The sequence below is a fragment of the Heterobasidion irregulare genome, assembly GCF_000320585.1.
Source record: "Heterobasidion irregulare TC 32-1 unplaced genomic scaffold scaffold_10, whole genome shotgun sequence".
In the NCBI taxonomy this organism is placed as follows: Eukaryota; Fungi; Basidiomycota; class Agaricomycetes; order Russulales; family Bondarzewiaceae; genus Heterobasidion; species Heterobasidion irregulare.
The window spans coordinates 621,516-646,324 of record NW_009258206.1 but is presented as its reverse complement, the minus strand read 5'-3'; the positions used below and the strand labels follow the sequence as shown (position 1 = coordinate 646,324).

General features: G+C 50.1%; 9 protein-coding genes across 9 annotated transcripts; 3 read left to right on the top strand and 6 right to left on the bottom strand.

Annotated features, from left to right (window-relative positions):
• Positions 1-2,213: 2,213 nt before the first annotated feature.
• HETIRDRAFT_429511 (uncharacterized protein) lies at positions 2,214-4,481 on the top strand (the record flags this gene model as incomplete). Its single annotated transcript, XM_009552442.1, has 7 exons — positions 2,214-2,245; positions 2,366-2,413; positions 2,469-2,508; positions 2,561-2,857; positions 3,028-4,209; positions 4,267-4,418; positions 4,445-4,481. 7 exons carry the CDS (start codon positions 2,214-2,216, stop codon positions 4,479-4,481), a joined length of 1,788 nt encoding a protein of 595 aa, XP_009550737.1.
• Positions 4,482-5,534: 1,053 nt separating this feature from the next.
• HETIRDRAFT_240514 (uncharacterized protein) lies at positions 5,535-6,664 on the bottom strand (the record flags this gene model as incomplete). Its single annotated transcript, XM_009552441.1, has 4 exons — positions 5,535-5,787; positions 5,849-6,257; positions 6,310-6,385; positions 6,443-6,664. Coding segments are annotated over 4 exons (960 nt in total), but the record flags the coding sequence as incomplete, so codon positions are not given.
• A 667-nt stretch (positions 6,665-7,331) lies between these two features.
• On the top strand, positions 7,332-8,951 carry HETIRDRAFT_105634 (uncharacterized protein; the record flags this gene model as incomplete). The annotated part of the gene is made up of 7 exons (XM_009552440.1): positions 7,332-7,588; positions 7,642-7,769; positions 7,829-7,848; positions 7,903-7,951; positions 7,998-8,219; positions 8,281-8,698; positions 8,804-8,951. The coding sequence occupies 7 exons, from the start codon at positions 7,332-7,334 to the stop codon at positions 8,949-8,951; spliced, it is 1,242 nt and encodes a 413-aa protein (XP_009550735.1).
• A 470-nt stretch (positions 8,952-9,421) lies between these two features.
• HETIRDRAFT_429508 (uncharacterized protein) lies at positions 9,422-10,686 on the bottom strand (the record flags this gene model as incomplete). Its single annotated transcript, XM_009552439.1, has 2 exons — positions 9,422-10,002; positions 10,056-10,686. 2 exons carry the CDS (start codon positions 10,684-10,686, stop codon positions 9,422-9,424), a joined length of 1,212 nt encoding a protein of 403 aa, XP_009550734.1.
• A 1,546-nt stretch (positions 10,687-12,232) lies between these two features.
• On the bottom strand, positions 12,233-13,741 carry HETIRDRAFT_327508 (uncharacterized protein; the record flags this gene model as incomplete). The annotated part of the gene is made up of 4 exons (XM_009552438.1): positions 12,233-12,287; positions 12,340-12,442; positions 12,517-13,041; positions 13,102-13,741. The coding sequence occupies 4 exons, from the start codon at positions 13,739-13,741 to the stop codon at positions 12,233-12,235; spliced, it is 1,323 nt and encodes a 440-aa protein (XP_009550733.1).
• A 702-nt stretch (positions 13,742-14,443) lies between these two features.
• ace1 (ACE transcription factor 1) lies at positions 14,444-16,708 on the top strand. The gene is made up of 5 exons (XM_009552437.1): positions 14,444-14,561; positions 14,638-14,666; positions 14,729-14,928; positions 14,998-15,111; positions 15,162-16,708. The coding sequence occupies exons 1-5, from the start codon at positions 14,559-14,561 to the stop codon at positions 16,613-16,615; spliced, it is 1,800 nt and encodes a 599-aa protein (XP_009550732.1). The 5' UTR covers positions 14,444-14,558; the 3' UTR covers positions 16,616-16,708.
• Positions 16,709-19,100: 2,392 nt separating this feature from the next.
• HETIRDRAFT_52542 (uncharacterized protein) lies at positions 19,101-19,502 on the bottom strand (the record flags this gene model as incomplete). The annotated part of the gene is made up of 1 exon (XM_009552207.1): positions 19,101-19,502. One exon carries the CDS (start codon positions 19,500-19,502, stop codon positions 19,101-19,103), a length of 402 nt encoding a protein of 133 aa, XP_009550502.1.
• Positions 19,503-19,946: 444 nt separating this feature from the next.
• On the bottom strand, positions 19,947-20,701 carry HETIRDRAFT_326766 (uncharacterized protein; the record flags this gene model as incomplete). The annotated part of the gene is made up of 4 exons (XM_009552436.1): positions 19,947-19,987; positions 20,041-20,075; positions 20,137-20,336; positions 20,396-20,701. 4 exons carry the CDS (start codon positions 20,699-20,701, stop codon positions 19,947-19,949), a joined length of 582 nt encoding a protein of 193 aa, XP_009550731.1.
• Positions 20,702-22,327: 1,626 nt separating this feature from the next.
• On the bottom strand, positions 22,328-24,563 carry HETIRDRAFT_388676 (uncharacterized protein; the record flags this gene model as incomplete). Its single annotated transcript, XM_009552435.1, has 3 exons — positions 22,328-23,662; positions 23,712-23,883; positions 24,352-24,563. Coding segments are annotated over 3 exons (1,433 nt in total), but the record flags the coding sequence as incomplete, so codon positions are not given.
• Between the last annotated feature and the right edge of the window lie 246 nt (positions 24,564-24,809).

Genomic DNA, 24,809 nt, shown 5'->3' with positions numbered 1-24,809 from the left:
GAGAAGATTGTGTGTCACAAAGGTGGCGGAGCCTTCTATTCTTACCCGAAAGCTCACAGCGCTGACTTCTGCACAAAGTAAATATATACACGCCAGTATCAGCTTATGTATTGCGTTGGTGGTGTGGTGGTGCCGCCTTTTTATCATGTGATATTTGGTTGTCAGCTGCTCGCTGGTTCGACCCCTACTGTCACGACATTTATTTGAATAATGGTCGAGGTGAGAAGCAAGTTTGGGCAAAGATTACGCTACGGGTGTAATCAGTGCTAGGAAAGTGGTTGTCCCCCAATTAATAGTTTTGCATATTTATTGGTCGAACTGAAGTATTGAGCACCTATAACTACCTATGGTTTATTTGCTCTCACTCCGAAGCACTTGCCCTCAGCTACTCCTCCTCCCACTGAAATTCCCCATTTCATTCCTAACTCCCAGATTGACTGGAGTTGGTGATTTTGTATTTTTAATACCACTTTCTTTTCTAACATGTAAATAATTCGATTTCTTACATGTTATCGATCTTTTATTTACAAATATCATTGATTTATGATTAACAGATGTTAACAAGGGCTCAGAGCCGAGCATGTTATTAACAAATGTTAAAAACTCTCGGGGAATTACTCACGGAACCCTACTATGCTGGGACCAGAGTTGAACAACGTTTAGCTATTCTGGCTGCCTAGGTCCCGCACGTTCACTAACAATTCTAAAATCACTGTACATACTTGATCAAATATATCAATTTCCTGGTTGTGTTTTTTTGTAATTGTTGAAGGCAAGGAAAAAGTGTCGGGCAGTGGCCGAGGGGGGAGACTCGAAAAACGGCATTGGGCCCAGAGTTGAATGATTCATCCGAGCCTTCAGTCACACTGAGTCACGCTTGCCGATTAGAAGTCCGACGGCTTGCATGACCGGTAGACCCTAGATATTGAATCCATTCAGCTAAGACTTTTTCTTGAGCATTGTTCGGTAACTGCTCTCTTTTATGAGCATTTTTCGGAGCAGATTACTTCTTTAGATAATAATGCCGCAGAGTGGAAACTGAGATTCCGAAAGCAATGGCAGTCTGATTATAGCTCGAGTGTATACCATCCCGGAGAGATTGACAAGCGGCTTCAATAGTAGACTCACGGATCTTCCTTTCCCTGTCTCTCTATTTCTTGCCCGAGGATGTCATGAGTTGCAGGGAGTCTACAAAGTCAGTCCGAGCACAAATGAGAGCCTGCCTCAACACTCCTGCACGAGGTCCGCCAACGGAACACATCGGAGCTATAAAAAAAAGTCACCTTTCCGAGGCCAAAGTCATTCTGAGCATCCTCCCGCGCTGATATTTTATTTGAGGCATGAACTTCCTACTGATCACCCTCATATTTTTTTCATGTTATTTTCATTCATATAAATTCCCTGATCCTTTTCTTAAATGAGGTTTAGAATGCAAGATTGGTTGGATCTGGGCTCCTTGTTGCAATAGAGAGTCAAGATTCCACATGATTTCTCTTTTCTGTCCCATGTGCTTGTTTTAGAAGTCTAAAAAAAACGGATAATCTATACGTACACAGTAACATACACGAATATTCTCAGGGCTGCCGCAACAATAGGGAGGAAGTTATATCGATTGTTCAACTCTGGTCCACTGTTCAACTCTGGTCCCAGCATAGTAGAGGCAAGGCGGATGAGTCACTAGCCTGTCACGGGAGAGCGCAGAACTGCGCGGAACAGTCACGGGAAAGCGTCAAGTTGTCGCGCCAGCACTATGTTCCAATCCTCCAACCTCTTGTACTATGCTTTTCCATTCCATTTAACAGACTATGCACCACCATCATGCATCTAGGCGCGTCTCTATATATAGATCTTACCCATACCATGAAGACTCTGTATAACTCAGACATCCCCCTTGGCCTTGACAAATATTCTACACCATTTTTGGTAAGCTTTCCGATGTCGTTCCGGGAACTAATACCAGTACTAAATCCTTATAATTGGCTCCCAGGCGATTTCATGTTCAAGCGCTTTTTCTATCCTCTGAATATCCATGACTGTAATGCGGTCTTTGAAAGACTTCTCGATTGTGTTGATTGTTGGCTCAGAGCTCCCATGCGATAAGCGGGATGCAGAATGGCCTCGGAACTCTTTCCGCGGGTGCGCAATGTAAATGACCCCAACACCTCTCGTTAGTTGGTTCACCTCTTTCTCTCTCCACGATCAACCATAATCTCATGTCCGAGTCTATGAATCAAGAAGCCAACGTGTAAGTCGTACAGCTGGCCGCGTTCTCATCGAGAAACTGTTTGGTAACGTTCATAATCTAGGGTTGTCCACAGCAGTGTTGTCAGCAGTATGTTTCTACGAAACCTAGTGCTTTGTACAGATTGATTAAATCCAGGAGCCATGACCTAGATGATGCAAGCGCCGGACAGTGAGTCGCCATACAAATAACATACTCAGCGACCATGCATACTGATCATTACAAGGTTCCATGACACCTTTGCCCTTATCATCGGTATCAACGAGGTTTGACGTTATACATTGTCACTCTTGAACGTCGCTCACTGATAGTGGTCAGTACAAGAGCAACGACGTCCACAATTTGAATGGGTGTGTGAACGATGCGAATCTGATCTACACATTCCTCCGAGAAACCCACCAAGTGCATGATTCCCACATCGTTTATCTCAAGAACGAGGCTGCTACTCGCGAGGCCATTATAGGGTGCATCAAATCTCACCTCATAAAAAACGACAACATTGATACAATGATCCTATTCTCATTTACTACGCTGGTCATGGCGGCCGAGTCCCTGCTCCGATGGGGTGGTATTCTGATGACAATCAAATCGAAACTATCTGTCCTCATGACGAGCGTATGCCGGTCAATCCCGAAGACTCTCAGGGTGGTATAATTTGCGGTATACCTGATATCACCTTCCGAGCGCTCATCAACGAGTTGGCTAAAAATAGAGGAAACAACATAGTTCGTCACCCTTTCTTGTTCACTCGTGTGCTCATTGTGACTGGGATTATTTGCGTGCAGACTGTCATCTTCGATTCCTGTCATTCGGGTGGTATTGCGCGTGACCCTGCTGCCGGCAATGTTCGGGCTATACGCAATCCAGCGCCAATCTTAAATAAGATTGACAGTGACATCTTAGCGTCGACATCTCAATCGTCTCAGGGTGGATTCCGCACTGCTATCTCCTCATATGTCCTTCTTGCTGCCTGTCGGCAAGAAGAATCTGCACGAGAAGATCTTGGAAGTCCATGTCATGGCATATTCACAGCTAGCCTTCACAGAGCTCTCACGGAATCCTATGGGCAGAGGATTACATATGCCAAACTGATGGCACGCGTCGTCTCCTTGTGCACTGGCCAGATACCGCAATACGAAGGAGCCTTCAATCGATTCCTACTCACTTTGAAACACGAGAACGTTATAGAATATGACGTGACCGTATCGGAAGATGGAAAGTATACCATCAATGCCGGGAGAATTCACGGAGTCACCAAGGGTACAGAATTCGCTGTAAGACCCAAAGGCGAGCCTTCTGTCGCTCTCTTGGCTGACAAGGTTGGCGCTACTTTATCCACCCTGGTCACTTCGCCCGAGAAAGGACAGCCCAGCTTCCCAAACGGCACGATTTCAGTGCTCTCAAAATTCGCTTCGGATGATGCAGGGTTAAAAGTCTTCGTCAATTCTACCAGGCACCCAAACCTCGCTGACGGCTTGAGGCATCTCGCAAACACCGTCTACTCTTCACCAGCGCGGTTCCTCCTATGGGATCAGCGTCCCACAGCCGACGTCGAGATCACGCAGGATTCCAATGGAGATTTCATCATCGAGAGGTTGGACAGTCTCACACAGAAATACAGCAAACCTATCTTTCAACCAAAGATCAAAGATGATCTCAATGCCTTATCCTCAAAGCTGTCTGTCATTGCCCATTTCAATTATCATCTGAGACGACAGCATGCAGGCCAAATGCTCTGCGACGTTTCAAACCCCACATCGGACGATCCAATGACGGGTGTAACGCTGGAATTACACCGCTTGGTTGAAGGCGAATACATGGTGGACTCCCATAGTCTACTGTTCAAGAACGTTGCTTGTCAGACATACGACAAGGATGCCCAATACGCAATTGGAATACGCAATCATTCCAGCAAAGCCCTATTCCCGTATGTATTCTCGTTCGACCCTTCGGACTATGAAATCCAAGTAAGATGTTTCGATTCTTATTAATCAATGGCTTGAATGATTCAATGTCGTCCACAGTTGATCTACCATCCAGAATCGCCTACGATGTCGCCTCCTTTGGCTGTCATGGATCAGAATTCCAATATGAAACCATTCATCATTGGTCCTGGACCGCATGGCAGCGGACCCATCAATTTCACCTTGCTACCGGAAGAGCAAAGCGCCACAACGTTCCTAAAACTGTTTGTCTCGACAGAGTATGTCGACATGCATGGAATTCAGACGGCCAATGAAGAGCCATTGCCGCACGAAAATCGCAAGCTCGTCACGATCACCGAGAAGGCGACAAAGGGTATCTCAAAATGGGGGGCATGGGTTGCTGTCGTTACAGTAAACTCACCAGAAGAGAGACTGCCAGGTCCCACGAACTCATCGCCAGTGGAGGCACCTCTTCCCAACTCTGGCAAATACCCAGATGTCCATAACCACGCCCTTGATTCTTCAGAAGCTTCTGAACATTCTCGTCAGGGGGTGTTTTCACGCCTGTGGAGGCATGCCCGGATGCTGGTGTGCTATGTGACCTGTAGTATAGGCTTGTCTCGATGAACATCTCTCCCCAACTTCCAAGATGTAAATTGTAAAAAGAGAACATGACTTCAACAACTAGCATTTCTGTATCCGTTTCTGGCAACTAAGTACTCGGCACGGGCAATGGGATCGAGATTGATAGAGCTGCCTACTCGAAATCCGTCGCTTAACTTACTCGGGAACGGCCTTGCTTAGTTCTACTAAATTTTTGAACATGGTGGTTCGCGAAATCCTCATGGCTGCAGAACATTGGCACACGCTTAAACCTCGTGTTCATGATACAGGCTCTACGGTGTGGGCCTGCGGTCCTGTTGACCCAGACCTGGCAAGGAAACTGTCAAACTCGTAGAGGTCATTGTATCGCCCACTAACCATGCCGGAAAGCTTCTCCTTCGACGTGCAGTCTCTTTGGACCACGTTCATGTTCATGAGGATGCCTACCGTGACACGGCGTGCAGGCATTTCACTATGCTTATCGATCGATCATAGCAAGGCATAACATAGTGCGCAAAGTCCGCTGAAGGACATACGACACAACATACAAACAAACAGACACTGCGGAGAAGCAAGAGAGGGCGTGGTCATGACTCTGCACCATTCTCCCGCGCTGCTCGTCGAGCCTTCTTCGCAGCGTTGGCAGCTGCTGCCTTGGCCTTTTTCGCCTCTGCCTTTGCAGCCTATGCGAGCGCATATTGTCAGCCTCAATATTTTGAAACCCGTGTCAAGCAAAGAAGACGCACCTGCTCTTCCTCGGCCTTCTGCTTCGCCTCTTCTTCCGCGCGACGCTTCTCCTCCTCTTGTTGCGCCTTGGAGATGGGCGTGTTTGCGCCGCTGCCCTTGATCTTACGCTTCGCTTCGCGTGCCTCTTTCTCCTCCTGCTTGATGCGTTTGATGCGCGGGTCGACGCTCAGTGCGAGGTCGACGATGCTCCGCAGCCGTGCAGTATCCTCCTTCTTGCGGCGCGCACGCTCAGACTTGTTCTTCTTTTCCGTGAACCGCTTGTCATCTCGGCTACGCAAGTCCTGTCAGCATTCAAATGAAACGACCAAAGAATCAAAGATAATATACGCACTTGTCGCTACCCTCGTTAACCTCCTTATCCAGATACTCGAAGCTCCTCCAGCTATCAAAGTTATACCAGAAGTCATAGAAGCCCTCGACCTGCTCCTTCGAGTCTGCGTACTGGCCCAGAAGCGGCACAGGCTGTTTCCGGCTGAAGCGCGCCTCGCGCTCGAATACGGGCGCGAAGTGCTTAAAGAATGCAGCGTTGGGGTCCTTTGAGTTCTTGATTTCTGACGCCGTCGGGACGTCGTCGAAGACGCGCTGAAACTCGGGGTCAACCGAGTCGAATTGACGGCGCTTCTCCTTGTTCGTGAGTACGTCCATGGCCTTCGAGATACATTTGAAGAACGCGTCGTCATTCGCGTCTCCGGCCAGGCCCGCTTTTTTGTCCGGGTGATGCTTGAGCACCTTTTTCCGATCTGTGATCGCGCTAAGCAACGCCATAGGAGAGAAATAAAGTATGATACACACGTGCGATTTTTATCTGCGCATCAGTCGCACGGTATCGAAGATGAGAGAGGCCAAGGACGGCGTAGTGGTCTTGGTTCTAAAGAGGAAGAATGTTCGCTTGATCGGGTTTCCCAGAATGATGTCAAGCCCGTACCTTCCATTCTTTTGGATCTAGAGTGAGCAGTTCTAAGGTTTCCTCCTCATCGCCAACGCCGAGATCGTCTTCTCCATTGATGCCATTGCCGTTCAGCGCCTCAAATCGCTTCCGCTCTTCCTCTACATGCTTGTCGTGCTCCTCAAACGAGAGATTATGCACGGCTCTACGCACATGCGCCAAGTACGCGGGCCCAGCTGGTATCAGCCTGCGCTCAACCAACACTAGGATTAGAATGAGCAAGAAAAAAAACACAAAGGTAAGCTGATGATCGTAGGGCAATGCGCAGGCGGACGTACGCGAGATAGACTTCCCCGAGGCCGCTGGTGGGCTCCATTTTTGCGAGAGAGGAGGGGGGACAACAGACAAAGTAACGATGTCTGCCATGATGGAGAGGATAAGAGGGTATGTACAACGTTGCGGCCAACTCGCGTGCGTCCTCGGTCTTTCAGAAAATTCACCCCGTGGGAACGTAGATGTCTTCGGGATAGCTGACGTACAGTATATTCCCGTGCTGGTCACATGGCGTAACGCGACGACGCGACAAGTTGGTCATGGTTCGCGCCACTTCACCTCCCCTCCCCTTGGTCTTCCTCAGCTCTTGACCACGAATACTTCGCTACAGGGGCTACTCATATTCTCTGACGCGGATTATCAATGGAGCAACAATATGGCCAATTTACCATAGGCAGCGATGGTGTCATTGATTTGACAACTCCCGAAAAAGACATATCGAGGAAACAAGATTCTACCATGCCTATGTTGTGAGCGCATCTTTCAATGAAATTACGGCCAGCTGGACACTGACACTCATCCAAGATCCCGTTCATATTTCAGCAGAGATGATTCAACAAAGAATAGCAGGGAGTCTACCAAGGAAAAGGACACAATGCAGGAAGACAGTCCTTTGCGAGACGTAGCTTCCGATGCTCGCATAGGGTACTCGAAGAGCATGAATAACTCGTCCGTGCAAAACTCCGAATCAACTGCGTCAAGAGTGAGCAGTAAATTGTCGAACCGTGCACAGAACAATAAATCAGAGCCGATGATGCCACTGTACACATACAAGGACTTCTTCCCGCAGCCCAAGGTTATGTACATCCGCTCCGAGACGGTAGCAGACGAACTTGTGCAGGCATTAAACGGGTGAGATCAATACGCCTGTGACACCTCACGACGTGTCTGATTTCTGTGACTAGAGCTGTGGGCTTTGACATGGAGTGGTGCTGTAGCGGAAAACGAGGCCGTGGCAGTACTCGACCAACAGCCTTGGTGCAAATATGCGACTCCACCATGATTCTCTTGATTCAATTGAGCGCAATGAAGAGTAAGGCACACCTGCATTGATATTGTTCAAGGGCCTGACAGACCTATCGTCAATCATAGAGGTCCCTGAGAAGGTTAAGGTACGTCGTATGATTCCAGAACCTCCTGAATTTTGCTTGAGCACAGCACAACAGGAACTCATTGAGTCCCCTGCAATTCCAAAAATGGGCGTCAATATTCGCGGTACGGCGTCGTCGCGTGCGTTATCCCCTACTCATGCCTCCCATAGGCGATGGCGTAAAGTTATATCGTGACTATGGTGTCGTCGCCGCGAACCTCGTTGAACTGGGCACCTTTGCCTGCCAGGCCGATCAGCGCTTCCTCGATGCGTTCAAGCGGCCTATGGTCAGCCTCGCCAAATGCGTAGCTTTTTACCAACACCGCACGCTCGATAAAGGTCCTGTGCGAACAAGCAATTGGGAGGCTGAGCTGTCACGCCAGCAGATCGAATGTACGCCACTCCGTTTCCTATTTGTTGTTTCATGCCTCTTTGTTTCGGATTGACTTATCAGGGCCGCGCCTAGATGCTGCCAACGATGCCCACTGCGCCCTGATTATGTACAAGAAGATATTGTCCATCGCGCGCGCTTCCAAGCGGCCGCTCACGCCTTCCGAGTACACAACGAACCTGGTCAAAGAGCTCGCCCGTCCCCAATCAACGCCACCAACTAGAGCACTTAGGAGGCTTGCGTTGGATGCCACGCCAGCGTCATTGATCGCACCACCCGTAGAAAGAGCGTCATCTTCCCGCTCGACCGATGGTCGAGGCTCCTCGGCCAGTGTTCCAGGGTCACGAGCCGCAGCGTCTCGCGCCACACCTCGCCCCCAACACCTCAAAGCCTACAACCTCTGGCGAGCAGGTAACCCTCTACACAGCATCTGCGCGGGCCTCCGAACCGCCAAAAACCCGCTCAAGGAGAGCACAGCTATGTACGTGCCTCATCGTCACGCTACCCCCCTTTGTCTATCTCCTTTCCAAATTCGCCTGCTTTGATTTGTGAGAGGCTGACTCCAGCGCGGTGCATCATGACGCAGATCGTATGTCGTGCGCGCCCTCGAAGCGGACGCGGCGTTGCCGTTTTCGATGCGGACGCTGAAGGAGCTGGTGCATATGGAAGCGGGTTCCTGGACACGACATCACCAGGCGATTCAGGGATGGGAGCGGGAAGGCAGGGGTATATGACGTTAGGCGGTCGCTTCTTTGGGGGGTACTCGATTCCAAGTGTGTATTTCTAAGTAACGTGTATGGGCGCAGACGGCTGTTGGGTGGACGAGGATTTCTGGATACATAGATGCAATATGGTTGTCCGAGGGTACAGTGCGGTAGCGGATATGACACAAGGGAATATGGATGCAAGGCGGAAATCTAGGCATGTATGGGGAAAGATAAAAAAGGGAGTTCTATGTCCAGCATAGAGTTCATGGTGGGGTCAGAGTGAGAATATCTACCAGGCGAATGAGGGCCCGAAGGATGAAGACAGAGATAAAGAACGACGCACGGGATCTCCAGGAGGCCCTTTCCTCCATAGGGTTTGAGGGAGGCTCCTTGCCTTGACTGCTTCTCGATATGTCTGGCACTCAGTGTATAGAATATGGTCATGTCTATATCCGTGGTTTGATTCTTAGAATTTTGGAGAGCGGATCGGCCATTGCTTACCTGGGAGAATCTACAGGCTGTCTATGTTTCGCACGATCCAGCACGCGCTGCATGACAGTCCGACCAGACCTGACGCCCTTCAGTGCGCTCCAGACAGCCAAGAGCAAAAGCTCGTCCGTGAGCAGATACACATGTTTCAACAGCGGCGAGCGGACGAGGCAATAGCGCATCTTCGGGCACGGAGACTCGTCGTCGTCCAGATGGTACGCGAGCTGCCAGTTCGTGCTCGCAAACGGGGCAGCCTTCGCTTCTGCGCGGACATGGAGCGGCAGGGCAGGGTGAAGCGGGATGACCCAGCTCGTGTGATCGTCCGCCCATCGCGAGCCCGGGAGGAAAGACGGTTCACGCGCGACGATGGACGGGGTCTCGGCGTCGGCGCCAGACGCGAATGGAAACAGCGGCTCCTCAGCCTCGGGGCGCTCGCACACGAGGTGCCACCCACGCTCGGCGTACTTCTCGAGGGCGCTATCCGGCGCGGGGCCCTCTGTAGGGCATACGAGCGCAAGGCGAGACTCGAATGTCGCGTGAGGATATAACGAATACGCGGCATCATGGCTGATGGCGTTCATCACGCATGCTGAAAGCCAAGACTAAGCATCAGAATTGGAGGAAGACGATGCCGACACGCACTGGAGTGGAAGTTGATGATGACCTCGGCCGGGCTGCGTGCGGCCGCAGTCACCTGAACCTTGAGCGGCTGGGCTCTGTCCTCTGCGTCCCAGTCGTCTTCTGTAGTCTTATAGAACGTGTACACACCCAGAACCCCTCTCCTGCGATAAAATCCGAGAGAGCGTGTGTCTAAGCCAGCATCGTATCCTTGTAGTTGCCGAAGCGCATCAGGAAGATTGCCCGGCTGCGTGTCGTCGGGTATGAACCGGTATCCGTCGCTAAGCAGCCAATTCGCTACCTCGCGCATAAATTGCAGAGGTGTGTAGATGTCGAGGTCAGACTCAGGATAGCATGTGCGGTCGAAGAATTGAAGAGCGCTGGAGCCTGAGATGAGGGTTGCCGTGCGTGCCTGGAGAGTCCTAAACGCTTGGGGATCCCGGAAATACCGCGAGAGGTGACGATCGACGTTGTATGCTCTCCGATAGTATGAGCGAGTGGCAAGCAGCGCTGCTTTGCATGTCCAAGAAAAGCGAATGACGGTCGCTGGTGTGGAATGCGCGAAGATGAGGTCATGTATAGTCGGGTTTGAGACAATGCACCTCAGAAACACATCGTTCAACTCCGCGGGTAAAGAAGTATCAGCTGTGTACATGATGCGCAGCGCAGCGGAGGGCGTTCACAACAGCTATAAACGTTATCGTCCTGCTGATGAAATGGAGAAGGTTTCTGAGAATCGTGTCTCGAGCGCTGTCTCGAACGTCTGCCAAACGGAGTCAGCCATGCTCGCCCGACAGATACCAGGAGAAGGGTTGGCTCTGTGCAGCGAAGTGGAGATGCGATGGCTCACCTGATGGAGATCCTCTCGGTAACGTCGTCAGCTCTTGTCACCTGGGCTGCAGATAAGCAGCAAAAGACCAGAGTCGCTCAAACAGCAGCAACACAGAGGTATCTGCTGCAAAGGGTTGAAAAAGCACGGGTGAATACACATAGCTTTCTTATAAGTGGTATTCTGATCTGAGCGCGCGAGAGGTACGGATCCGAGAGACGCGGTTGCTCGGAGATGACGTGCGCCTCCGGTTGTCATCTCACGTGCGACGAGCACTGTACTCCAGACTGTTGGATTCCAAGTCAACCGATGGGTTCACATGTGGAGAAGTACTAGACGTCGAGCATGTGTGCCTCTAGGATCTACCGCGTACTCGAAGGAAGAGCAGCGGAAGAAGTGGTTCGCGTCAGAGGACGAAGCTCGCGTACGCAGGAGCGTTTTCCGGCCTTACGTTACTAGATCAGGCTTCCTGATAGTACTCTACCTCCGAGGCTGTCCTCACAAGTCGGTCCTTGCAAGGCCTCATTCAGACGAGTTCACGTATCTCGCCTTCTATTTCCCAAAGCTAAATGACGCATCAATGAATCTTCCACGTTTTGATAGTCCACGCGCTTCTTTCAGACGGACTTCGCGAGCGCCGAGATAGTGTCATATTCCAAGCTATTTACGCGACGAAATCCGATGAGATTGGGCCACTGGCACAGTACCCATATAGCAACTAAATTACTAGAGTACGGACAGCCCGCTGAGTCCTTGATTTGTTATAATCGCCCAACCTGGAAGGCGATTGGCTACTTTCAGGTCAATAAACTTTCAGCGATCGTGTCAACAGTTCACCAAGGGCGTCTGTGATCAACCTCGAATGTCCATCAACGCATCTACATCAAGTCGTGAACACGTCTTCATCAGATGTTTCACATGGGATGTAATTATACTCACAGTTATTGCAAGCGCCCAAGAAAAGACTACTTGGAGGACCAAACAAATGTAGGCGGCGCTTTCCCTACAAAGTCGATATAAACAGACGCACCCTTGAGCATGAATCCTGCGACCAGCTTCTGATAATAGATAAAAGCAACGTTTGATCGAGCTCCAGTGCGGATTAATGACGCAAGTAGGGTCTCGTTCCTTTGATTCAGTGGCTGATGGAACGAAGAAATGCACTGAGGATTCAAACGTTCAAGCAGGCCTCTACGTCATGTGGAGGGCTGTATTTTGGTATATTCGCCCACCTCATCGATGAACAACGTGATCTACGAGGAGTAAGTCACTTGATTGTGTATTTGCACAGTACGAGAGATGTCAGCATCGGGTGGTGTTGGACAACACGGCCGCTTCCTATAATTCACACAACGTCGTGGATGACGATCGTCTACATGTGTGAGCGTAATAAGTTGTTTACAGAATTCATCCTATATATCGATGATCTTGATGTAGAGAGTGAGCAAACACTGTGTCGAATCATGAAGAATCACTCACTTCAGTCCACCTTTGCGACCGCGCAGACAAGAAGGGTGGAAGCTCCGTGTGCTGAAGGGTATTCCGATAGCTGTCACATATACTTCCCAAGATGCGATCATAGCTCCATGAAATGTTAAATCAATACATGGCGTCGCCGAGTATCGATGGAAAGAACTCACGAAGACTGATACACACCTCTGGGATGTTCAATCTTCAAGACGTCCCGGATGGTCCTGTTGACATCTTCTGTCCCACTTCGCACGCCTTGGAAAGCACCGCGCAGCAGCATCACCAAGAGCGCATCCGTTACAACATATGTAGCGTCCAGCAACGGGGATCGAAGTAAAGTGCAGTAGATGTAAGGCTCGCTCCAGCTCCATAGCAGCTGCCAGTTCGTGTATGTGACTGAGTCCGGCGGCACCTCCGTGCGCATGTCCAATGGCGCAGCAGGCACCTCAACGCCTTCCATGTCCAGGTCGACGACCCAGGAGAGGCCATCGTCGATCCAACGCGAGGTAGATCGGAGGGCGGGGTCGAATCCGGGCTCGCGAGATCTGTACCGCCGAATTTCCCAGCCACGCCTGGCATATTTGTCCAACGCTTGATTCAAAATAACGGTCGGGCCATCGGAACGACAGAGAAGCGCGCAGCGGTCTTCAAACGTGGCGCGTGGATAGAGGGCGTACGCTTTTTCGTGAGTGATCAAGTTCATGACACAAGCTTCGGCCCAAACAAAAATTTCGTCAGCAGCGGTCTCAAAAAGAAATAGATGTCACTCACTACAGTGAAAATCAAATATGCAAGCGACGGGACTGTTGAGCGACGCGATGATTTGCACTTTGAGAAAATCCGGTGATCCAGGACCGACAGCCTTCACAAAGTTGAAGATGGCTGCAACTCCAGGCATGCGATATATCATCCCCGTGTTAACCTTCGATGTCGACAAACTGTTGCGCTCGTGGGATTCTACCATTTTCAACAGCTCTGTAAAAAAATCCGCATCCTGAACTGTATTTGGCGAGAACACGTATCCAGCGTCCATGAGCCACTTCCCTAGCTTGCGAGAGTGTCTCATGGGTACATATAAATCAAGGTCGGAATCGGGATAGAACCATCGTCCAAGAAACTGGACCGCGGTGGAACCCGAGATCAAAGTACCGGTGCTCGCTTGGATCGAACGGAACGCGACGGGGTCGTCAAAATAGCGCGACAGAAGACGGTTAATGTTCAGCGCACGGCGTATGTAAGAACGGACAGCAATAGTTGCGGCTTTGCACGTCCTTGAGAACCGAAGCAGGACAGCGGGGGAACAGTCGTCGAAAATGAGATCGTAAATGGTTGGGCTGGCGATAATGGCATTTGAAAGTCCGCGAGGAAATTCATCTTCCAGGCCGATTCGCAAGACGTTCAAGTCGTCCATGATGAAAGAATTGTTCAACGTGAAATGGAGGGGAGAGAAGAGCGAGGATACAAACGCTTGAGTCGCGATGAAAGGTGTATTTTGTTATCGCTGATCTACAACCGACGGGTGTCGATGCCCCGTGTCGCTCTCGTGGTTTCGCTTCACCCTTAGAGAGGGCATCGCGATAGTCAGAAAATGAGAAGTGGCAGTTTGTTGTGGACACCATACAAAGGATTCACGTGCCTCAGATGTTCTCCGATTTCTCCGCAGTGCGCCGGCCTCGAGAGATGCAGAACCTGTTGATGTGCATATGATGGCAAGGAGCGCTCTGGTCGAGAGTTGCACGCAGATTATCGTGGTGTTTACGCTGCGATGCAGAAAATTTAAGACTTAACATTAGCTTCAATGTCGACGTCACTCACCGCCCATTGATGTTCAGACGGCGCCAGCTGAGCGACTTTCCCTACCACTTGCCCTAAAGTATTCATAAGGAGCATGCTCTACCGTGGTGGAGCCGGCTATCTTGGAGACAATGTGGTCGTTTAGAATCTTTGTCCAACGGCTGAAATCGCGCTGTGCTTGTGGCAACGGTCCGAGAAATATTGAGGAATATTTACTCGTATTTGGTGGTATTTTCGCCGGACATATAAGGCGTCAGGGAGGGCTGTGAATGGAGCGACTGCACGTCTGCCCTTGCCCATGTTCATTGTCCATCAAAAGCAGATCTCGCGCCCAGTGGTGTTTCTGTCCCAATAACACACGCTCTGTGAGCGTCGTGGACGGTGTCGGCTTTCGAGCGACCGCCGTCTAACGCGTCATACATATTTTTTCAATCATGGTGAGTATTCGTCTCGCCTGCGAGCCCCTGAGACGTCGATCAGCTCAGGCGTCTGCGGATTGTCATGGTGGTTTAGGTTCTCCTCGAAGATAAGAAGTACGCTTGGTGAGTATCGCGTTTTTGTCTCTTTGCTTTTATGATGGCTGATAAGCTGCCAACCTTTTCAGTGAGGCTTGCATCAAAGGTCATCGTTCCTCCTCCTGCAAACACATCGATCGCCCCCTATTCGAGATCAAGAAAAAAGGTCGCCCCATCACTCAATGCGAACACTGTCGAGAGTTGCGAAAGACGAAGCAAGTGCATGTCAAATGCTTGTGTGAAACCAAAGACGGTGCTAGCGAAAAGGCTCCTAAGTCTGGAAAGAAAGGTGAGTTGACCCATCCGACACGTTCACCTCAGGTAAATTAATCCGTAAGTGTATCGTCTACCCGTCTAGGCTACGCAAAGGTGGCGGCGAGCGCCGCGTTCCCTCACGGCTTACCAGAAGCCCTGGGAGCGTCGGTCGCACTGCACGCACCTTCCGATGCGTCCTCGTCCGATTCAGACGGAGGTATGTTATCTACCTCCTAGGCGTCATGCATGCTAAATGACCGTACATAGGCCTTTCCGCCGACGCTCCGTGTGACTGCAAGGATGGCGGTGACTGTCATTGCTACACTGCCAGGCGATCGCACCCAAAGCAAGGCGGGCAGTCTATATTTAACACGCGTGTCAAACCTGCGCCCGTCGAAACCCCTTCGCGTGCCCGTTCGAATTCTTCCCCTTTCGCAGCTAGTGGTTCGACGCCACGCGACCTTCGACCTGTTCTACCTCGTCCCCCTCAGCAGACTGATTTGCTTGACTTGCCTCCTCACACTACACATCCCCACAACTCTCGGGCCACCCATGGCATCACTTACTACAGCCCGTACACGCGCGCTTACGAAGGTCACCTGTATACTTTTGATGGCGGCTATCAAGCAGACCAGCCTGATAAACCGGAGCTCGATTCTGACATGGCCTTCTTCGATAACGCCCTGCCGTTAACTGCGCCCATTCCTCAGGGGCTATCGCAGAACTTTACTCTCTGGCCAGATCAGAACGAATCGTTCACCGACTTCCGGGCTTCGTGTGGCTGTGGCGATTCGTGCGCGTGCCCAGGTTGCTTCCAACATAGGGGCAACACTTGGACGACTGGGGCCTGTGCTAATCCTAGCGTTTGCAACTCGTGCCTCACCTCTTCGATTCCAGCCCCTTCGGCCCCAACCCCACCTACTACGCCCCTTGGGGGTTACGTTCCATCCCCATTCGAGCCCTTGGACGAGTGGATTCGGGGCATCTCTTCGACGAACCCTCCATCCATTTTCCACCCGCCCAACTCTTCTGGAGATGCGTTCCCTTACGTTTCATACGGCAATATCCTGCCAAATCCGGAACTAAGCCAGATGCCGGGTCCGTTCCCCATGGAAGTCGCCTCTGGATGCTGTGGAGGGCGTTGCGGGTGCCCTCCGGGCCGATGCACGTGTCTGGATGATTGTTGTGGGTGCTGTCAAGGATGTCAGTGTGAGGATTATGTCCACGACACCCAGCCGGTGTCCGGAAATGCACATGGCGCGCTGGCGATGTTTGCTTTGTCTGGTGAAAGGACGTCTTGTTCTGAAGGTCGATGCAATCATGGTGGTTCGGAGCGCGTAGGCGTGACGCCATGGGATTTCTCAGGGACGTTGGACGGGTTCAATGAGACAGACATCGCTTCACCATCTGTTCAGCCCAGGACGAGCCAAAGTTTTTCGGGAGATATGTCCGCTGCAGCTTTGTCGCGCCAACGAGTCATCCTGCCTAAACCTTCATCGACTTCACCTACCACCTCTGTACTCCCTATCGTGGAAACCTTCTATTCCTTCCCGTCTTATACCCGCTCGGCCGTGAGCGTCACGTCTGACACTAGCGTTAGTCACAATTCCGCCTTTTCTAGGGGGGGGACACATGCTATGATTGGGGAGCAATATGATGCGCAGAGCAATCCGCAATCGGTTCGGATGCAGGTGGGATCTGTGTTTCCTCCTATGTTCTAGTCAAACTTCCTAGTCATTTCTCAGAACCTTCTTGTATAATCCTCCTACTCTCTGGATCGTGTTTCGATTTAAGTTCTTTTATGGCCGGTACCTACTATGTTTCGTGGGGGATGTTGTACGTGAGAAGTCCTCGTGCCGTTGTGTAATGTGTTTGATCCGTGGAATGACAGTCTTGTTAGCTCGAAGTCAAGTTTGAACCTTGAAGGTAAGGCAATAGGAAGTGGACAGCTTATTTTGCAATCGGATGCCGCACTTTGACATGAGTGGCATGGCATATGACCCCAGAAACCCCTCGTTTAAATATTGAGGATTGAAATTTCAACTTTTGGCATTAGTAGATATACTAGCTAGGTCTAGAATTTCACAAGTGAAGTATAAAATGATACTAGCAAGGTATGAAGTATAGATATTAATGTTCCATTACCCTGATCAGACAATAAATGAGGTTTAATAAAAGAAAAGACATAAGCATAGACTGGTAAGTATGTACTATGGTCTAGAAAGTGTTATTTGTATGAATACTGGCCAAATATTCCTCAAAGAGTCTGGGAAACCTATGTACAAGCTGGTACACCAAATTGGGCAGGTGTGAGGGTATTCATGTATTAGACACTCAAATAATAATCATATATAAGAGACAGGTCTAAGCAATGGTTTATTCAAGAGGCATAGTAGTTAAAGTGTTGTTTTATTTGTTACAAACTGCTTGTTCAGTAACCCCAAGAGTCGGAGGTTTTTCTCTAGGTTGCTTTATGAAGAAAAAGTGGAACAATGGTCTCAACTATACATACAGCACAGAAGCCAGGTAGTATTGCAGTCCTGTATGTGATGATATAGGAAGAGCGAAGTAGACAGTATGAAGACTGCCTAAGAACAAAGAGAATAGACTAAAGATCCTTAGCCTATTCTATAGGCCTTATATACTATTTTGGGAAGGGGCATGAGAATACTGTATATGTATCCCTAGGTATTCTCTAAGTTGTTTCCCTCTCAGAACGATTACTCTTGCTTCTCTGATTGCCTCTTTCCAACCAAGAGGTCAAGGAGTTCCATGCCTATGTGTGAGCAGTTTGTAAGGCAGGGAAAGTTGCCCACTATAGTAGGCCCATAATACTCGACCAGCGATAGATGATCCACTGGGAGTGGATGACCAAAGGTAATATCTGTACCTTCATGTATGCCTCAGGATATGAGGCTGCCTGGTAGCTGTGATGATCCTATTGGTATAGACCACCGTAAAGGCCCAATAAGTTGTGATCATAATATTATTCATTTGCATGAAATTAGAGCCCTGTATAAAATATTATTCATAACGCTTCTGCACAAAAGTTTCTGTATATGAAACAATGGATAGAGCCACCTTTCTATGCACAAATTCCTTACTCATGCTCTAAGCTATGTCCTGATTGCTCTCGACTGCCTGTCCCACTCCTTGTGTTATGAACTGCTCATTTGGTAACCCAAGGGTGGTAGGTTCTTTCCTAGGTCACATGTAGACTGAGTGGGGAACAAAGTCTTGACTATATTAGAAGATTAATATAGGAGTGGTCGCAGTGGTTCTACTGTAAAAAGATAGTGGTGAACAAAGAAGAATAGACTAAAGTTCCTCAGTTTATTCTATGGGCCTTATATACTGTATAGGGCATAGGATAAGAGTCTGTGTGCTTTTCCGGATACCCATCCTAAAAGAGTGTGGATTGCTGTCTTTCTTAGTCAGCACCTACTCTTGTACTTTTTCGGTTGCACTAATCCATCCAGGTGTGGTGAGGTGCTTATCTCTAAGCCCTAAGCCCATGGCATATGAATGCCTATCTCTGTAAGCCACTCTACCTATGACTCTGTTATATATCCTCTTTCAATGTCTTAAAAAACCATCAGACTAGCTGGCTTCTAAGGATGTGCTGGATACCTTGGTGTATGCTCCAGAGTGGAGCTGCCTAGCATATGATACTTGGACTGTCAAATAGACTGACCCTGCAGGGTCCTGATGGGTTAAGTCATAACACCTTGCCACTGGTCCTAGACCTTTCCAGAGGCATCCACATTGATTGGGATAGCAAGTGCATATTGTGCTTGTCATTATCCACAATAAGAATAACTTTTGACTGTCCCTCTCCTACATTTGCTATATCCTCATAAATATATATGCTTCTAGAACCAGATTTTCATGTGAAATATATTGGAATTTGTGAGAATTTGACACTGTTATGTCATATTAGACTTCTATGGATCTAGCTGACTAGGTATAGTAGTTCTAGATGAGGCTACAACATCGTCAAGTGGCTCGACAAGTGACCAATGGCAGAGTGGCACAAGCGTGTTTCACTGAGAATTATCCGCAGTTGCAAGATAAGTATCAAATATTGATATCGGAGGCTTTGCCAATAACGAGCGTAAAAACATCGTGGAGATTTACTATTATGATGAGAATGGAAGGATGTCATCAAGCTCTAGTGCGACGCAAAAAAGATAAAATTGACATAACCTATTTAGTGTAATCCCAGTCACCCATTATATATGGTGAATCGGAGCCTCGGAGTCGACGTACAACTTTCCGAACTGATTGTATCCATATGTGACCCCATTCAAACTCATCTATCCAGCGAAGGAGACGCGTGCGATACGTGGGAGGCGGATTGCGATAGTGAGACCATTCCTCCACAAACTCCAGAGGGAATATGTCCCAAGACACTGTTTGCGACGATCCTGGAGTGTATGGAGGAAGTGGGGTGCTTAAGTCCTGTTCGGATAAGTTACGTCGAAGTGCTTCGCAGAAGTGCAATGCTTCTGCAGCTGTGCATCGACGATCAACATCGTCTGCGATCATGCGCTCCAAAAGAGGCGCTAGAAGGGGTACTGTTGGTAAAATCCACTGTACGAATGTCATCAGTGCCACTCGAGAGTCTATAATTTAAGCGATATATCCGCACATGAGTGTTATGAAGCAGCATCTATCCCATACAGCCGACATCGAACATAAACGGATTGTAGTCCAGTTCCCCTTGCTTGAGGTCTGGAGGGTGATGCCTAGGGGTCCCACACCAAGATAGATCATGTGGAAGGCGGCACATATTCAAGGGTGCCTTATGAGGAAAGACAATAGACAGGTTGAAATCAAAGAGGCAATACTGAGGCATCAGCGGCATCCGCTTGGCGCGGAACTTAGCTCTATCTGCGTGGAGAGTAGATGAACCGTATGTATTGAGCACGAAAAAATTCATGAGATGATTTGACTCTGCGATATCCTGCTGGCGGATGAGAGGAAAGAGTATCGGCCTGATGACTTGCTTACTCTATGAGCTATCCGATGCTCGTGAAGAAAGCACAGACCCTACAAACAAGAGTGATCAATTCTATGGTACAGTTCGCTTGCTGCAAAGAGATACTGACGCGAAGCAAAGAAGAGATAAAGAAAAGCAATTCACCGACATCGGCAAATGCCATTCCAGACCGGCCCCAGCTGAAGATCGGAATGATTGCTTGGCCCCCATGTTAGCAGCGATCGGAGAACTTGAACGCACCGCGGCATGACCACAAACATATAATCGTGAGGCGTATCGAGGATGTTCAGAATTGGGATGATGGATGGAAATGTTCGTGGGTCAAAGATTTCAGGGACTTCTAACAATATCCTGAAAATCGTAAGCTCCTGAGAACCTTTGACTACAGCTTTGATAACAACATCTCGGCCTTTTTCATCCTGTGCAGGATAGAGGTGTCTCTGGTGAGAACCTGGTCAAACCATGCGTTGATGACCGACACCGACAAGAGTGAACGCACTTGGAATGATATCTCATCGAAAGGTTGAGAGGGTATGTACGCGTGAAAAGCGTACGGATGCTGGAAGTCCCATTGAGTAGCTTGTGGAGGTTCACATATTGCAGAATCATATCTGTTTTCTGGACATGGATTGTACAGTCGATAGCCACGATCCAACAGCCATTGAGCACTGAGCCCCCATAGGTCAGGTAGACGTTCGTCGTCTATTTCCCAAGGCTGTTTCCCTAGTTCTTTGGACATGGATATGACATCCACCTGATTATGAGCACCATAAGTCGTGAGTACGGCGCGATTAGCAATGAACATACATAGGGCAATTCCATTGTCGACAGTGTGACGGCGTAGCCAAATCATGCTTGCGACAACATGGGCAACATGTTCGCGGCAGATGCCGGTTCAAGCCGATCGGCGCTGCGGCACCGAGCCCATGCCGGCCTTCATCGATATTCCCTCAATATATGGAGTATACAGTAACTCGATGCTCCGTATTTCATTGAAATCTGTGCCCGTTCGTTCTGCTCACGGAGAATTACAATTAGAATAAGCCTACGAGCCGACAGAGCTCAAACCATTGACTTAGTTTGAATCTTACTGGGAAGGACTACTACGCATCAGGAAGTATGACATCATATTAGCCTTGAAGCTTGAATGCGTGTCTCTGGACGAGGACGGAGACAAAGCCAAGGAACGGTCAAATACATAAGTACATGCAAACGTCGATGTGTCCACACAGATTTCCCAGCGATAGTGCTCACCTTACAGAGCCAAGAATCTCCAGCTGAAAAAATATGGAAGCTGTGGCACCGAAACAGTATCTTTGAACAGATTGGAACACAAGTCATCTTATGATATTCCATTGACCCATGATGTAGGCCGAGCGCAGAATTCTTAACTGAAAAATTGCGTCCCTAATGAACTGAGTGACAGTATGGCCTGAACGCGTCGCATTGACCCACCGGAGGACACGCGTCCAAAATGCTGTCGGCGGGTCTCGGCAGAGCGACCATTCCGTCACGAAGGGCAGTGGAAGCAACTCCCACGGTACGGTAGTTCGAGGATAAGGAGTGTCAGAAGGGGTGTCCTTGGCGAGTTCTTCCGCGGACAAGGTAGGCCGGTTGTCTTCGAAGAATCGCAAAGCTTCAGCAGCTGTGAAGCGATGTTCCACGTTATCTGTTATCATATACTCAAGCAGAGGCGCAAAAAACGGTATGGCAGGGACCATATACTATACGCAATGTCCATCAAAAACATCGGAGATAGAAGAGAGGAGGACTTGCGCACATGAAAACATTGCAGGAAAAATTAGCCCATGCAGCCAACGTCGAACGCGAATGGATCGTAGTCCATTTCACCCTGCTAAAGGTCTGGTGGATGATACCGAGGTGCTCTACACGATGCAAGCTCAGCGGGTAGGCGACACATGTGCAACGGCGCGCTAAGGGGAAATACGACTGGAAGACTGAAATCGAAGAGGCAGTATTGGAGCGACAGCAACATTTGACGATGATAACAATTGGTCCTGAGAACTGACTAAATTTTGCTGGTTTTCATGTGTCAGATCACGAGGCAGAATATGAGTGATGTTCATGACAGACTTGAAAGCATATCTCTCTGAGCTTGCGAGTGGACGTATATGCAGAGAATGCGTATGGATGAAGGGGATCTCGCGGAGCAAGCGTGTCGGGACTGCAAAAGGTGGACTCGTTTACCCATTCTGGTTCTGCAGTATAAATTTTGTAGCCATGACTGAGTAGCCATGGAGCACTCATCCCCCATATATTCGGTAAACGTGAACTGTCAATTTCCCATGGTTGCTTTCCCAGCTCTTTCGACATAGATATCACGTCGACCTAATCATGAAGGTGGGAAAGTCAGTCATATGTAATACACTCAGCGCGTAGAAACACACATAGGGTAGACTCATTACGGTAGGACATGGAAGTCATGGTTCGGATTCAACATCGAAATGCAACGCCTTCGGCGGCACGACATCGGTAAGTGCCGAAGTGCCGGCCAGGTCGTTCCCAGAAATAACAAAGCGTTTAGATCCTTAGAGCTTCTTCCCAGAGAACCGTGCGATGAATTCAGCCAATCGACGACGACTGTTAGATCTACCATGGGGATCTTACCGAGATACAGCGTCAGAATGGTATGTCCTATGACCCATTAAATGTAGTTTACAGATTCAAGAAGAAGTAGATATGAGTGAACTTTGAAGCTATAAGCCTCCGTAGCGCTTCATGAACCCCATGTGGAATTTCTCCAGCGCTCCGACATACTCCTCTACCCCTGGACAGAGACAGGTCAGTCTGTAATGACTTTCACCCTCTTTCTGGCCAAACCCGCTCCCGGGCACGACGCAGATGCCGGTTTCGTCCAGCAGCTGCAACGCGTAGAACGCATCCGCCTCCTTGCCCGCCGCGCGCGCAGCCTCGACCGCCTGATCAGGGAGGTGCAGCCGCGGGTACAAGTACAGCGCGCCGGGCGAGTCTACGCACGACGCGCCGGGGAGCTTGTTCAGGCGCTCCGCCATGAGCTTTGTGCGCGCGCGGAGCGCCTCGTGCGTCCCGTCCGTCTCCTTCTTCCACAGCGCGTAGCTCTCCTCTCCGGCCTTCGGGGGCCGCACCATGCAGTCGACGCCGATCTGGCCGCTCAGCGGAGGGCACAAGCCGACGCTGACCATCTTGTAGATCAGCGCGAGCACGTCGTCGCCGATGTTCGCGCACTCGAAGTAGCCGCCGCGCCGCCCGCACTCGCCGGTTACGCCCTTGGAGATCGAGTGGAACGAGACGAGGGGGACGGGGGAGTCAAGCTGGCGCACGACCTTTTTGAACGACGTGAATGGGTGTGTCGACGGCCGGTGCAGGTTCGTCTGGTAGACCTCGTCGGCGAGCAGTACGAGGTTGTACTGCTCGCACAGGCGGACGATGTGCTCCATCGTTTTGTCATCCAGCAACGCTCCAGTGGGATTGCCAGGGTTGATGACCACGAGCGCTTTGGGAACGGTCCCTTCGGCGACGGCACGTTGCAGGGCCAAGTCAATATCTGGTGGAGCGGTTGCCCAGTCAGAGGACTCATCGAGGTGGTAAGGGATAGGAACGCCGGAATAGGAAGCGAGGGTTGCGGTGTAGAGTGGGTACTGGGGAATAGGGATGAGGATGCCGGCTTTTGGAGAGTTGATGAGCATAGAGATGAGGAGGGAGACACCTGCGGAGGCGCCTCCAGTAAGGAAGATATGGTTGGGTTCAGACGGGTAGCCGTCGCGCTCTGTCCAAGTGTAAGAATGGAGATACATTCGCCAGACAAGCTTGCGCACCTTCAATGAATTTTGCTACGTTCTTGCGGATAAATGGGACGCCCTGACTGTGCGAATATGCGCCAACTGATCCAGTCTCGGCATGCAGCTCCTTAGCGCGAGCAATAACATCTTTTGGGAAGACGCCGTTGGTTAACTCGGCCAACGCAGGCCATTCCATCAGCGCTGCAACCTGGATCATTTCATGAATGTCAGTATCGAGTCACGACCACAAAAATAACACTGCAACGATTTTGGTTTGGAGCACTGGCACCGGCTTCCCGTTGCAAGCACATGCATCTACATCCCACAGCAGATTGAGCTCGATGGGGAACGAATGTCTCTTGATCAAGGGGCAGACCCAGAGTCATACGTCTGGATGACATAGATGCTGCTTAGAATGATGTGCGAGATTGACCTAGCCCTTGACCGTGAGGCCAAGTTGCCATGCACTTCCCCTTTGGACGCAGGTCTCGGCCCGATGCAATTTTAGCCTGCACAACGCATGGACCGTCCACCCCGTCATATGGAACAGACGACCAGAATCATCGCCCCGCCGACCTTCATTCGCCAGCGAGCACCCCGCAGAGCCCTCGACTCGGTCACCACCGACAGCGAGGGCCACGATCCCAGGCAGCGTTCAAGATCCGTCCGTGCTCACCTGGCGATTGAATGTAATCGGAGGCTGGTCGAGCCCCTTCTGCTGTGGGTTCCCAATGTTCGACGAGATGATCTTGTCGAATGGTAGGCCATGATCCGGCTGCTTGAGCTGCTCGCGGTACTCCTCCGCCTTGATGGCAAGCTCGCCCCGCACGGCGTACTGGACTTTGAGAATTGATGGGTTGAGTGAGTCGACGGTGAGGCCTCGCATGGTTGATGGAGTTCGGTAGTGGGGAGAAAGAGAGCGCATCAAGGCCGTATTACGACCTATTATACGCGTGGTGATCATGGGACGGATGTGTAAATGGTAATCGACCTGGACTGTCCTTTTGACGGAGTCGCGACGCAGTTCCGCGTCAAGTCGTGGCGCCCCGCATACGCAAAACCGACTTATGACTCGTTCAACAAATGCGGCTCAAACGTGTCTGCGCCTATGTGGCAGTCTCATACAATTCGGGG